Source organism: Lycium ferocissimum, chromosome 6 (genome assembly GCF_029784015.1).
Source record: "Lycium ferocissimum isolate CSIRO_LF1 chromosome 6, AGI_CSIRO_Lferr_CH_V1, whole genome shotgun sequence".
Classification (NCBI taxonomy): domain Eukaryota; kingdom Viridiplantae; phylum Streptophyta; class Magnoliopsida; order Solanales; family Solanaceae; genus Lycium; species Lycium ferocissimum.
In genome coordinates this window covers 73,162,956-73,178,411 of record NC_081347.1, presented here as the reverse complement: position 1 = coordinate 73,178,411, position 15,456 = coordinate 73,162,956, and the positions used below count along the sequence as shown (strand labels likewise).

At 31.9% G+C, this 15,456-nt stretch overlaps 3 protein-coding genes across 5 annotated transcripts; 2 read left to right on the top strand and 1 right to left on the bottom strand.

Moving 5' to 3' along the window:
- Positions 1–366: 366 nt before the first annotated feature.
- On the bottom strand, positions 367–3,397 carry LOC132060386 (transcription factor MYB20-like). The gene is made up of 3 exons (XM_059453425.1): positions 3,113–3,397; positions 2,503–2,632; positions 367–1,442 (listed from the first exon to the last, which is right to left on the bottom strand). The coding sequence occupies exons 1-3, from the start codon at positions 3,243–3,245 to the stop codon at positions 818–820; spliced, it is 888 nt and encodes a 295-aa protein (XP_059309408.1). The 5' UTR covers positions 3,246–3,397; the 3' UTR covers positions 367–817.
- A 4,771-nt stretch (positions 3,398–8,168) lies between these two features.
- LOC132060385 (15.7 kDa heat shock protein, peroxisomal) lies at positions 8,169–10,471 on the top strand. Its single transcript, XM_059453424.1, has 2 exons — positions 8,169–8,437; positions 10,055–10,471. The coding sequence occupies exons 1-2, from the start codon at positions 8,305–8,307 to the stop codon at positions 10,354–10,356; spliced, it is 435 nt and encodes a 144-aa protein (XP_059309407.1). The 5' UTR covers positions 8,169–8,304; the 3' UTR covers positions 10,357–10,471.
- A 1,249-nt stretch (positions 10,472–11,720) lies between these two features.
- Positions 11,721–14,625, top strand: LOC132060384 (tropinone reductase homolog). Of its 3 annotated transcripts, none has more exons than XR_009415926.1 (6): positions 11,721–11,904; positions 12,015–12,222; positions 12,336–12,552; positions 12,914–13,026; positions 13,288–13,516; positions 14,483–14,625. XR_009415926.1 is itself a non-coding variant. In XM_059453422.1 (5 exons), exons 1-5 carry the CDS (start codon positions 11,816–11,818, stop codon positions 13,462–13,464), a joined length of 804 nt encoding a protein of 267 aa, XP_059309405.1. In that variant the 5' UTR covers positions 11,721–11,815; the 3' UTR covers positions 13,465–13,609. The 3 variants fall into 3 exon arrangements, 1 of the variants encoding a protein (XP_059309405.1); XR_009415925.1 differs by lacking the exon at positions 14,483–14,625 and adding an exon at positions 14,065–14,175; XM_059453422.1 differs by lacking the exon at positions 14,483–14,625 and having other exon boundaries at positions 13,288–13,609.
- The last annotated feature ends 831 nt before the right edge of the window (positions 14,626–15,456 follow it).

Sequence of the window (15,456 nt, the reverse complement as noted above, 5' to 3'; positions counted from 1 at the left end):
GTATTTGTCGATTCCCCATATATGAACTAACGTTATCATTTGACTGACGCTTGAGAATGTTCATAGTGTAACTGCACGTCTTTATCAGTTAGGTAGAACGATTTTTTAAATCTAAAATCCTTTATAGTGTTATTATCTTCCTGCTAAAATTGATAATTCTTTAAAATGTTATGGCTTTAATCAATTACTACATTTTTGTTTAAACTAGAACCATAATACTCAGTGAATTTCTTTATAGTAAATATTACCAGATTATTTGTTTTTTTTTTTGTTTGTAATATACTCGGATTAATTCAATAAAATTTTGAAATATATTCTATAGAACAAGCAAAGTAAAAGACAGATAAAACTCACATAAGCAGAGAGGGACACACTAGCCGCTTAGGCGATTGATATGAAGTCTATAAAAATAAAACTTTCAAAATAAAGTTTGGAAAAGAGGTGTACACTTTTGTCTTAAAGAATATACATTCATAACATAAATATTTGCTGGGGCTTATGTTCATTTGTCCCCATAGATATATCTGTTTTTTTAATTTTTATTGTCCATGAACTATAGTAACAACTACCATCTAAACTTCTATAGACAATCCAAAATGAAAAAATTAAGTGACTAGCCAATCGAAAGATAGAGCTTAATTTTGCTCCCTTTTGACAAATTAATCACAACAACTGTCACTCCTTAAAAAACACAAATTTTCGATAGAAATTGGCTTGTCGAAAACGTTTTCAATAAACTTTCCAGTAGATATCTCTACTCCCGAAGATGTTCCGACGGAAACGTCCCTCGAAAGTTCATACCTTTTTAGTAGTGTGCTCAAACTTCCAACACTTGTAACCAATCTTGAGAAATAGCATTGTTTATGTCACTAACATCATCATTAAGTAAATAATCCAAAGTGCTGCTGAAATCATCTGCCCAGCTAATGCCCATGTTGAAATCACAATGGTCGAAACTAGGCAAAAGCTGCATGTCTTCAAGAATCATATTGGATGATTGAGAAGTAGAAGAAGATGTTGATGATGTTGAAGTGGTTATTGATTCAGAAGGGACTAAGATTTCATTTGGTGAAATTAAGGGGACTTCATCAGTACAAAATCCATTATTGTTGACTTCAATGTACTTGTTTTCTTGCGGAACCAAACTTGTTGGGGATTGATGCGTAATTATTGTCGTCGTATCAACGTTTTTGTTTTCTTTTTGTTCTGCTTCTGATTTGGTCTCTGTAATTGTTGACTCTGTAGGAGTATGTTTTTCTTGTTGAATAATTATTTGATCGTTTGTTGGCTGCTGTTCTATGTTTGGTTGGTCACTAGTAATTGGCTTGTGAGTGACGGGATCAATTCCTATTTTCTTGAGCTTCTTCTTGATATGTGTATTCCAATGATTCTTGATTTCATTATCAGTTCTTCCTGGTAGATGAGAAGCTATCTTCGACCACCTGAAAATAATTTTTCACCAATAGAATAAGAATTAACTTATATACACCATCTCTATACAAGAATCTTGCACAGTGGCTTGCTTTGTTTTTCAATAACTAATACTCATTATGGACAGTTACTTGTAGCTAACTTTTAGGTAATCGATAACGTAAAATTTCGTTTACAATTCAACATATATATATTTTTATAACTTTGGTGTTCGAGTCAACTTGCGTACGCCTCGAATAAGTCTATCGTTGTACCTACGACATAGGTATCGGATAACGCTATTCACCAAAACTTGGACAAATTAGAAAAATCATCTAATAATTTTACCTCCGCTGAAATTTGAAATTGAAGTCTTATAGACTATCAACATGTATAAGTTAATTGTGTAGAAAAATGGGACAAATAACTCTTCATATATTAACTATATCAATTAAGTATACCTTTCATTCATTAATACATTGATCATCATTCATTTATTAATACATTGATCATTATTTGAAAAAGGAAAGATAAATTGTTTTAAGCTTAATATTTTGATAACATGTCAAGTGTGAAAATTGAGTCTAAACCTTTTTCCCCACTGTGTAAAAAAGTGTAATGAATAGCTAAAAAGAGAATTAGTATAAAATATGAGATGAAAGAAAGGTCCACAAAGAGGAATGGGTGCCCAAAATTGTGTTGAAGTTGTTGTCTGCCACTTAGAATTCATTTGAAGTCACTCTTTTTCTTTGTTGAAGTTTACTTTAGATAAGCTCCACATGTAACATACACAGTGGCGCATATAGAGTTTAAACTTTGTGAATTATAAAAAATATATATAACTTCATTTATAATTGTTTTTGCCTCACACACAAAAAATTAGATTATGATAATCCCTCGACCCTATGGTTGAATCCGAATGCATATCACAAGGCTAAAAGTGGAATAGTATGTGCATTAGACATGTGAAGACCGGGGTAGAATATATACTATTTATTAAATTCCCTTAGGAAAAATACTGACTTCATCACTGAATAAAGAGAAAGAAAACTTGGCATGCATTTTTAAAAGATGAATGGTTTTATAATTTACCTGTTGCCAAGTTGAGCATGAAGATCAATAACCATCTTCTCTTCATATTCTGATAAAAGTCCTCTCTTCAAGTCTGGTCTTAGGTAATTTATCCATCTCAATCTGCAACTCTTTCCGCATCTCAATAGCCCTGCACCAAATATGCCATCACAACATTAATGATGAAATAATTAAAAAACAAGATTCCAAGAATCATAGTATTTCCAAACCTATATGGTGAAGACTTCTTCTATCCAGTGAATATATTTATTATCTGTCATTTTCATTTTATAAAAATCAACCAAGAAAATTTAGTAACAAAATCATTGGACCTATGGGGTTGGTAGAATCATTGAAATTAACAACCCCTTTTCATTTCCAATTAATTATGGATTACAGCCCCTAAATGAGTTTTAAATTATATATAAATAATTAAGTTCCTCTAATATAAGAGAAAAATTTAGTGTAGTGGTAAAGGATTCAAAAATTACTTTATTAGTTCACATATATAAATTCCAAAAATGATGTTTTAGTAATTTTTTGAACCCCTCGACATAAATCACTAGCTCCAACACTGTTCTATCCAGACATGTTCACAAAAATGGGAAAAAGATGAATAAATGAGAGAGACCTGCAAGTTTAGGGAGAGATCTCCAACAGCATTGGCCATTATTAAGGATGAAATTAATGAGCCTCTTGTCTTCCTCTGCTGACCATGGACCTTTTTTCACTCCATTTTTGTCACAACAAGGTTGTCTCCCCATATTCTTCAACAAAACAATAATAAATTATAAACTTGGGAGAAAATATTAACCTATAGTTTTATCAAGATTATATTGTTGAGAGAGAAATGAAGAACTCCTTGTGTAGAAGGAGAAAAAAAAGTTGCAGAAATGAAAAGAGAAGAGAGGTCTTGTAAAAGACTATGAAGACTAGCACCAAGGCCACCTACATATATATAAATCAAAATCTAACCTACCCCACATCAACACACCCCCCCCCCCCCTCTCCCCGGGAAGAGATAACAAGTTTTTTCAACAAATCACTTTTGGATTTCAAGATCATGGTAGTTTAATTAATTTATTATGGTAAGTTAATTACTACTTGTCATGTTTATTAGGTAACTTATAAATTTTGTGTACCATTGACTATGTTTTTAGCCAAATACAGTAGTTTTGATGAAGAATATATAAAAGCCAATTCATAATTTGAGCATTATAAGTTTGGGATGTCATTAAACTCGCTAACTATACTAGGTAGATGTTTAATATTTATACATATTTAATAGATATCATAATATATACATATGGGGTATGAGCCAAAATAACTAAGTTTGACTGAGCCGTAACTCATAATGTGCAGCTGCCCCTGATAATATATATGTATGTGTGTGAGAAGTTACTAAAATTTTAATAAATATTACATTTTAAAATTATAATATTTAAAGTACAATCATCCGGTGTAAAGAACTTTAACATTGACTTTATCAAGTTCAAATTTTGAATGCGTCTTAATTATCTAATAAGTGACAAATAATGTCAATATTTTTCATATTCTTTGGGGGAAAATTATAATCTTTTTTGTTTGCTTATTTAGAAATTATTTGATCTATTTTCGTAAATATTGTTTTGACTTTCTCCACTCGTGTTTCACTGGTCACACGCGTGCAATTGTTACCTTCTGAAAGCGCCACCTCAACATCTCATTTCCTCTTTGCTTTAGTTTGAAGAAATAAAGTATGGGATAATACTCAAACTCTCATAGGGCTAAAAAAATATTTCCAATTATATTTTAAAAACAATTTTTTGTACTTATAAAATATACTTGAGACAATTTTCTATACGTTGACAATATGAGATAATTTTTAAAATTTTAGTGTATTTAAATATGGAAGAAAATTCTGTTGTTAACAAAAACAAATATAGAAGAGATGAAGTTTAATTTTTTTTGAGATGGAATGCAGTAGTTTGTTCCAAATCATTTTAGACTGTTGTCTTATTGGACAAAGTTTAAGTTATATATAATGATGGTGTAGAAATATATACATAATTATGTCATTTATCAGGTAACTACAAATAAATTTATTAACAAACAATAATTGGTGATATAAGAAAAGTTGTAACTAAATAAACTTGTTATCATATGTTAAAAATTCATTGATAATATAAATAACAAAAAAAAATTACACAATCAACATAGATGATTTAAATCCTAGGGAAAAGCATTTTTTCATCTGTTGTTATACTTAATCAATAGACGTAGGATATGTGCTTGTATATAGACTTCTCGCACTTAACCATGATTAGTTAATATGTATTTTCATATATCTTGTTAAATCACTAAACTATAATAAGTTGATACGATTTAATAAAAACTTGAGATACGGATAAATATTTACCTTAAATCCTATTTGTGTTCTCAATATACATAATGTGAATTGGTCCTAGATGATTCTAAGGTGGGTTCACAATGAATTTTTCTTTCTTTCATTTTTACCTTGTCAATGAAGTTGAAAGAAACTCCACACTTACTTGATTTCTTGAAGTTAAATTCATCGAAAAAGGGTAAAATTGAAAACATTGGTCTTTCCTTAGACATAAATTCAGGAGATACATAAAATAAAATATCAATAAAACTAAGACTCTTTTGAATGTGTATATACCAGAACGGTGTACATTATCTATACTCCAAAAAATGGACCCGCATTCGTATGCACTAAATATCATTTTTGCCCCACTTCTTATCTAAAGATTAGGAACAAAGAAAATGTCCATAGCCAGCTGGTGGTCAAAATTAGTGTAATATACTTCTTTCACAAAATTCGTAAAATACTAAAAGTCTACTAGAAGACTAAGAGTGAGTAAAATAAATTATATCTATAAAAAGTACAAATATACCCAGCTTGTGTAAAGATTCTTTTCTTTTGAATAAAAAAGTTTGAAATGTCAATCCCTATTTCCTTTTTATTTACTTTTTAAAATACAAAGTTATATAGTAGTATTATATAATCTAATTTTAGATGTACTATGTACAAATTATTATGTACATAATAATATTAATAATCATCTTATTGATTCTTGTTGCTTTCTTAGAGTCAGAATATAGTAAGCTACTAACTAATTTATCCCTTGCATTTCTTGCTTTCGTTGACACATAGCTCTTGATACATAGAGTGAAAGAATTAAAAACTCTTACTATTAAATATGAAATATACAATTCAACAGGTAGTTATTCATTAAATATTTAGGCAACCAAATTCAACATCAAGAACTTCCTATTTTCATATTGCAAGAAAGAAGGATTGGACTTAAATAAGGGTGTGCCACAATTAACGTATGAAAATGTGATCCATCCAATTTTTCTAAATTTGTGCGGGTTAATATCTTGCCTATTTGTTAGTTCAATCCATTTTACCCACTAACCTCAGCTCATTTTAAAAAGGGTAAAATCTGCTTTTCAGGTCATATAACTGGAAGATAGATTGTCATTGAGTTCCAGGTAAACTCCAAGACACTATCCATTCACCCATGTAACTGAAACTCCATTAGGATGACTATTTTTAAAGGTGGGGCCAAAAAGTAGCCAGCAAGATTTCTGCATCTAAATTGGGTTGATTCGAGTTGAATACAACAACATTTCAGATGTAATCTCACAAAGTGGGGTTTGAGAAGGATAGAGTGTATGCAAATCTTACCCCTACCACGAAGGTAGAGAGATTGTTTCCGATGGACCCTCAGCTCAAAGAAAAGCAAATCACGACAGTCCGAAAAAAGAAAGTTGATTCGAGTTAAATATGTAGCTCAAATGAACCCATTAAAATTTTTATCAAATTAAATATGTTATATATAGCCATAAAAAGAACAAAGGTTTTAAAAAATTGTTTGACCCAACACATTACAACTCAAATAACTTTATTAATCCACCTATTTTAACCCACCCAAATTTCAGTCTAACCCACTTCAAAAAACAATGAGAATTAGAAACAGTACATGCCATAAAGCTACCAACTTGTGCATGGCCCTGGCCCATGGTGCTGAAATCCAAGTCATTTGATCATGAACTTTAGCCAACCCCATGAAATAACTTTAAACATTGTACCAATTGCTTGTGGATCTTACTGATGATCAAACCAGGAGCGAATTTGTGTAGAAAAAATGGGTCACGTGAACTCATGCTCACCCGATTAAACTCAGTATATCATGTATATAATTCTTAAAATATATCTAATATTAACTAAAGGAACACATGGTCAAATAAGACCTAGCGGAGCACTGGTTAAGTGCTGGTTTTAATCCCATCGAACCAGCCTAAATGCACTTTTGCATATCTTTTTTTTTCTTTTATTCTAAGCAGCTTTTAACATTTTTTGCTCGCCAAGTTGATGTCACTATAAAATGTTATATCTTATCTTAAAAGCAATGGTGAACAGTGGCCGATCCAGAATTTTCATTCAAGGGGTTCCAAAAAAAACAAAAGCTAAATTTTAAAAAATAATGTTGTCAATGGGAATCGAACCTAAGACACTAAAGACATTTTGAACACCCTGGACCGCTTAAGCTAACTTTTTGGATTTGTTCAGGGTGTTCAAAAGTTAACATATGTACATAAATAAAGAAAATTTACCCTATATATACACTGTAATTTTTTGTTCGGGCCCATTTAAATCCGCCCCTGATGGTGAACCCATCCTCTTGAAATCCTGAATTCGCTTCTGCATCTAACAATTAATTCTGCTGAAACACAAGTCATTTCATTAATTAATTATGAGACTTTAGCCAGCCCCATGAGATAACGTTGAACACCAACAATTTATATTCTTGTGGATCTAACTGATCCAACAATTAGTTATCACTCTCGTGAAGAAACAAGAGTCTCTAAGTAGGCGTTTGGACATACGATTTCATCTCATGAGATGAAATCAGCGTTTGGACATGCGATTTCATCTCATGAGATGAAATTCCAAATCATCCGAAAAGGCATGATTTGGGATTTAAAATCATGATTTCAAAAATATAAATGTAAAATTTAACCCATACGTTTATATTTTGTAAAAAAAGACCCATAAGTTGTTAGATATATTTACCAATCATGTTTACCAACCATTTGTATTAAATATTAATTTGCAAGTTGGTAAAATATATTTACCATGTTAGAGGATTATATTAAAGAGTAATTACATTACTATTCATGTTAAAAAAAGACTCATAAGTTGGTAGAACTAAAGTGCCTTTAAGGGCATTCCGCACCAAAAAGTGTATATAGAACCACAACCCGTGTCATCCAGCCCAAAATATTCATGTTGGCCATTATAGATCACTAATTCAAAGCTCAAGCCCAAACCAAGTAAAGGCCCAACTCAAATGGAGTAATTGCACGGCTTGGTCTTCAAATGGACTGGTCTCTAATTTTTACTCTTCAAAATCGAACTTATACCTTGCAGGCATATGTTCTTTGAGGACACTAACATAACTTATAAATACTATGATGCGTAACCTATGTCCCTCTATGCATAGGTTCAATTATAAAAGCCAAAAATTAAAAACCTGCACAAAACAGGAACAAAAGTGCAAATGACCCCTAATTCAAAGTTCAAGCCCAAACAGAATCAAGCTAAGGCCCAACTCAAAATTTTAACTCAAGACCACACCAATTACCATAGACATCTCCACAGATAATCATCTTCTAGATCATCTTCTCCAAAGTACCAAAATGATAAGCTTTACAGAACTTTCCAGACCTTCCAGAAAAAACTAAAAAAGCCATTAAACTTCTATATATAACAAATCTCCTCAAAATTACACAAACAGAAAAGAAGCAAAAAAAATGGCGCTTTTTGGTGATCCTTTTAGACGATTTTTTATTAGTCCAACCATTTATCGAACGTCTTTTGGTTCACCCGCTCTTCTTGATTGGATTGAATCTCCTAATGCTCATATCTTCAAAATTAATGTGCCAGGTAAATTATTTATTTTTCTATTTAATTTACAATTTTGTATTTAGAGACGAAATCAGGTTAAAAACACACCTGAATTATCATTTATCAGTTATTTTCTTTTCCTACTTGAATTATTATATGTGTATTAAAACATACATAGGCGATAATTTAGGTAGGAAAAGAGAACAACATATAGTTTAACTTAATCAGCTTCGAGGTGTGTTTTGACAAGGGCAGAGCTACGCTTGACACCCCTTCGCCGGAAAATTATATTGTATAGATAGGTAAAATTTTAGTTTTATATGTATGTATATCAGTGTTTGACACCGCTTGATACAAGTTGAAAATTTAGCGTAGTGGTTAAGGGATTGGAAAAAGTCCTAAGGTCACGGATTTGAACTTAGGTCATGAATGTTATCTATATTTTTTGACACTCTTTAATACTCTCTCTGTGTCAATTTATGTGAACCTATTTTGTTTTTAATTCGTGCCAAAATGAATGATTTCTTTCCTAATTTGGAAACAACTTCACTTTATGAAATGATTTATAACCATACAAATATTCATGACTTGTTTTGAATCACAAATTTTAAAACTCTTCCCTCTTTCTTAAATGTCTACCAATCAAATGGATTCACATAAATTGAAATAAAGGGAGTATTAATCTTGGCTCCGCCACTGTGTTTGGATACATAAATTGTGATAGTTGGAGTGAAACTCGGAAAAATAATAATTCAGATGTGGTTCTTTTTTTTATTTGGCTGATTAATCTTTGAACGTGTTTTTTTAATAATTCTTGTTGTGTACTTTTTGTTTTTGTTTTTCGTGCGACTAGTGAGTTAGAGAAAACAGTTTGAAAAGGTAAAACTTTTATGACGGTAGATTCGTAATTAATATAGTTATATATTTATGAAAGAGATAACAACATATGTATAAATCTAACTTGAGTTGGATGAGAAATTATTTGAAACATTCGATAGGAGTGATCTTGAACTAAGAAATAGATGTTAGAATGCTATCATGACCGATTGTGATAACCCTGGTATAATAGATATTCTTAAATATATAACTATACTTAATTCGATGAAATTATACGATTTTAAAAGGAACAATATTGTTCATAGATCTAATAATTTTGATGCAAACATAAGATAATAAATTAATGAAAGATATGTGACAACATATGAGGTTACCATGCTTGAATATCCATCTTTTGAATACGTGGGTATGAAACATGACTATATCTATTAGTAAAACTTCATTTCAATGTGATTAGATTTAGATATCTTAAAAAGTTTCACATATAGATTAGCAATTCACCGCTTGGATTTATATAGCCGATTTCGACTTACTTAAGATTAGAAGCGGTTATACAATTAAAGCTACAGGTCGGCAAATTTAATATTTTTGGCTCAGACCCTGTATTTGTGCTAAAACATTAACTACATCTGTAAAAATTTCAGACCTAGTAGCTAATATGATCAGTGGGTACAGTGGCATCCGGAATACAGAAAGTTCAAATTTTGAATCCGCCTATATTTGAGATTGAGGCGTAATAGTTATTGTTGTAGCTCTTGATTTCATTTAGGATGCAATCTTTTAAAGGGTTTATTCAAAGTTGTGAGATGAATTTGACAGGGTATAACAAGGAAGACATAAAGGTGCAAGTTGAAGATGGAAATGTGTTGGTGGTGAAGGCCGAGGGCGGCGGCAAAAAGGACGAATTTCATGGAAAAGACAAAGAAGTAGTGTGGCACGTGGCGGAGAGAGGCGGAGGCAAAGGCAGCGATTTCTCGAGGGAAATTGAGCTGCCGGATGATGTGAAGGTGGATCATATCAAAGCTCAAGTTGAGAATGGTGTTCTCACCATTGTTGTACCTAAAGATGCAACTCCAAAAACATCTAAAGTTAGGAACATTAATATAACCAGCAAGCTGTAAAATCTTGGTTATGGAGAAACAGAAATGAGGATACTCTATGTATGTTGTGTCATGTTATGGAATTGGATGGATGTAACGAAGTACTTGTAGAATAATCAAAGTTTTTTTTATCTTTTCTTGTTGTTCTGGTATTTGACCCTAAGCGCGAAAAATCTCTCTACCATGATTTTTTCATTCACAAGATTCGAGGGGAGATTTTTAATTAAGGGTGGAGGACTTATGTTCACCCACTATGCATCCATGCTTAATGCATTTGCTATCTATGAATTTTATCTACACTCTAGAGATTAATTAATGGGAATGAGTTAAATGTCCTCCTTGCACTTTCTAGACCAAGCTAAATGACCATTAAAGTTAAAAGAAAATGGACATTTTGTGATCCCAAAAGATGAGGAAAAGGACAAACATTTAGGGGGGAAAGGATATAATTTTTGATACGCTTCTATAACTCAAAAAGTTACCTATTTCATCGTATATAAAAATTTCGGAATTTCAACAAAACATGACCCTGTTTTCCCCCGTGTGCAGTTGTATTGCTAGAAGTGCTATTTCAATTTTCAACCCATGTGTCTGCTTTGAGCCGTATGGGTTCAGTTTCATAATGTTATTATCGGATTCCATTTATGAAATTTGGTCTAGCTATATTACAAGCTTCTATTTTGTTGAACAGAAAGCGAACGGACGGCAACTGATTTTGATTTCGTGCTGGCCTTTACATCTAATCTATAATATCCTTGTTTTTATTCGCCCACGTGTGCCATCCCCCCTTTCCCTATGTACTATAGATTTTTTTTAGGAATTTTTACGCATTATAGCTACTTCTAATACATAATTAGTGGTAATAACTATCTTTTATTTTAATTACTAATAATAATTAAATACTTTTCTAATTTAACTATTATAGCTACACAGTAACTTTCAATTACCATTTCACAAATACACCTAAAAATTAGCACCCCCAATCCCATATCCCCTTTTAATGGTAACAATATTAATCACTTAATATACATTACCATTCTCTCTCCTTTTTCATAAATTCTTACCTTTTTAAAAAGGGAAGAATCTCTGAATGCCCAGTGAAATAGTCGTCTTCTTCCTCTCTTCACCCTTCTGCAAAATTCGATTTTTTATTTTGGGATATTACAATCTGAAACGGTATTTTCAGTACGATTATTTTGATTCAAGGCATATGTGGTCAAAGTGGGCCTCTTTCACGTTCTATCCTATCTTCTTTGTTTCGTGAAATTTTCGCTATTTGTATTATTATTCTTCCACAAAATCAACTTGGTGGAAGTGAATGTTTTTGGTCCAGGCCATCATATTAGACCGCAGAACTTGGAAAACTATATATATGTTAACCTGGCCTATGCTGATATGCAAAATCATTGACTCTTTTCCCATCAAGCCACAACTTTAATCCTCTGAAACTTTGAAAAAATCTTTAAGAAGAAATTAAAGGATGGCACAAATTGAAAACAGCAATGGAGATGGAAGATGGCTTCTTCATGGCATGACTGCCCTAGTTACTGGTGGTACTAAGGGCATTGGGTAAGCAACATAATTTCAACAACTATCCATAATTTCCCCCTTGTTCATTTATTTCATTATAATGTCCAGTTTATTGGCTTCTGATTTATTACTCTCTACTGATGCTTTAGGCATGCCATAGTAGAAGAATTAGCGAATTTTGGTGCAACGATCTATACATGTTCAAGAAATAAAAAGGATTTGGATGAATGTTTGGAGAAATGGCAAAACAAAGGGTATAAAGTAAATGGTTCTACATGTGACTTGTTTTTAGAAGATCAAAGAATTCAGTTGATTGAAAACGCCACTGCATACTTCAATGGGAAACTTGACATCCTTGTAAGTAACACAACCAAAATGTCTTTAATAGATTATCTTATATCTACTAACATAGTAAAAGAATTTTTATACCATCAGTGCAATTTGATTAGCGATTGTTGCTTATATTTTAGGTAAATAATGCTGCTGTATGTGTACCAAAAGAGACCGACAAAATTACATCGGCAGATTGCTCACTAATGATGGGAACAAATTTCGAGGCTTCATACAACTTGTGTCAATTAGCATATCCTTTCTTGAAAGCTTCAGGAAAGGCAAGCATTGTGTTCATCTCTTCAATCGCTGGGATCATAGCTATTCCTTTTGTTTCTCTCTATGCAGCAACAAAAGGTACTTGTGTTTGAAAATAATTTAATTTACACTTAATTTTCATTTTATCTTTAATAAAAGCTCTCATAATCACACAAATGTTATGGCATGTTTAACATTGCAGATTTCAAAAGTCTTATAGTCACAATTGTTATGAATGTTTAATTAGAATCACTATTTCAAAAGTTATGACCATTTTTTTTTAAACTGCGTGTCCAGTGTGATAGGTTGATAAAGTTAAACTGGACGAATATCCCGTTTGCTTGACTGCTTGTACCATTGAACACTCGAATTCATGTTTTTACAATTATTGAATCACCATAACAAACGCTAAATTACTGTTTATTTTATTAACCATTTTGATTTGATCTACTATTTATAGGAGCAATAAATCAATTAACGAAGAACTTGGCCTGCGAATGGGGAAAAGATAATATTCGAGTTAATGCTGTTGCACCTTGGATTATTGATACCGCACTTACAGATACTGTAGCTGTAAGTATCTTTCTCCGTACTAAAAAAAACAAGAATTATAGCTGTTGCTAATCCTATTTAGTGATGAATTATAGCTGTTGCTAATCCTATTTAGCGATGAATTATCACAAAATTTTATTAGCTACGAGCAATGTAGTGACGAAGTTCGTAGCTAATTCCAACCACCCCTGCCCCCACCTTTTTTTTTTTTTTTAAAATTCCCCATGAAGGAGAAAAAGTAATTTTTTTCAGTATAACCTAACTATTTTTTCCTATTTGCAGGAAGATTTTGAATCAAAAGATGTGGAAAATTTGATTAAGAGAACTCCAATTAGCAGGATGGGAAAACCAAATGAAGTTTCATCACTTGTGGCTTACCTATGTTTTCCTGCTGCTGCTTATATAACTGGCCAAATTATTTGTGTTGATGGTGGAAAAACTGTTTGTGGATTTCCATAATTAATTACTTTCATGCCTCAAATGATAAAAGAGAAGTCTTCATCCAAATAAGGTTTCATTTTTATATTTTCCTCTAAATGTGAAACGTTCATAATGTTTGTCTAGTTTTCGAAGCAGTCAAATAAAGTATGAAATTTTTAGCCTTCATCATGTCATTATCATATGATTGTATTTTTTCACTTTGCCATAGCTATAGTTTTTCGTTATAAACGTATCGGCAAAATACATAGATTGCACACTAAACTATACATAAAAAGTCGAGTTCACACTCCAACTAATCAGACGACCTATTAGCCCCTTATCCTTATTTAAAGTGGAACTAGAAGCGGTTATACAATTAAAGCTACGGGTCGGCAAATTTAATATTTTTGGCTCAGACCCTGTATATGTGCTAAAACATTAACTACATATGTAAAAATTTCAGACCTAGTAACTAATATGATCAGTGGGTACAGTAGCATCCGGAATACAGAAAGTTCAAATTTTGAATCCACCTATATTTGAGATTGAGGCCGCAATGGTTATTGTTGTAGCTCTTGATTTCATTTAGGTTGCAATCTTTTAAAGGGTTTATTCAAAGTTGTGAGATGAATTTGACAGGGTATAGCAAGGAAGACATAAAGGTGCAAGTTTGAAGATGGAAATGTGTTGGTGGTGAAGGCCGAGGGCGGTGGCAAAAAGGATGAATTTCATGGAAATGAGAAAGAAATCGTGTGGCAGTGATTTCTCGAGGGAAATTGAGCTGCCGGAAGATGTGAAGGTGGATCATATCAAAGCTCAAGTTGAGAATGGTGTTCTCACCATTGTTGTACCAAAAGATGCAACTCCAAAAACATCTAAAGTTAGGAACATTAATAGCACTAGCAAGCTGTAAAATCTTGGTTATGGAACAACAAAAATAAGGATACTGTATGTAACCAAGTACTTGTAGAATGATCGAAGTTTCTTTTTTTTTATTTTTTTATATGGTGTCTGGTATCCGCTTGCAGTCCTTATTAGGTTTGTTTTGCATTTTCAGGACTCGTATATACCTTAAGTTAAGATGGAAGATTTCTATCCATTTCATCACAACCCACGGTGATGTTGGATAGTTTTTGTATTTAAGATTAATGTGCTTTCTAGCTTCTCTTTTTTCCTAATGTTACACTACAAGATACTAAACCATTGATATTGTTGAAATACCATTAGTCTTGATTAAAGGTCCATGATTATGTCAAGATTATTATTTTCTCGTAATGATGGTTTGTTTACTTCTATTTGTGATCGTGTTATGGTGATAACACGCTTATCTTCTTGGCTAGATGATCATTAGAAACACACAAAACTTAGGGAACATTTGCACAACCTAGATTACATCTAATAATATAGTAGCATGTTTCACCAAGCTTTTAAAAGGATAAAAATAATGTTCATTGGCTAGTGGCTACTATTAATTTTATTTTTGAAAAATAGTTATTGTTATCAAGTTTGAAATTTTTCAGATCAAATTTTATGGTAATATCTTTACAAAAGTTGAAAATTGATTATTCGTGAATTTTACCCACTTAAGATTAACCTAGACTTTAAAGATTAATGTGAATGAGTTAAATGCCCTCATTGCATTTTCTAGACTAAGCTAAGAGTCGATCCAATTAATGACTAAACACCTTTCTTAATTGTTAAGTCTAGTCTATGTGCTAGTCCATGCATTCACATTGTCAGAGAAGGAGGCTTAGCTAAACAAATTTGAATTCAAATGTTAGTGCTAGTAGGCCTTTTCTTCTTCTAGAACACATTAAGATTTATCTTTCCTTTCAAATTCATTTAACTCGAATGATGTTCGGCCTAAAAATGCATATATTTAGCTATTAATTGCCTTACGTTTTAATACTTTTAATTGTCTTTTGAGTATAAATTATATTGCTTTATGCTTAATATTATATTTTATTTTGTAGAAATAAAGAATTACAAAATTGAAGAGATTTGAAGCAAAATTAAATAAAAAAGTGGAAG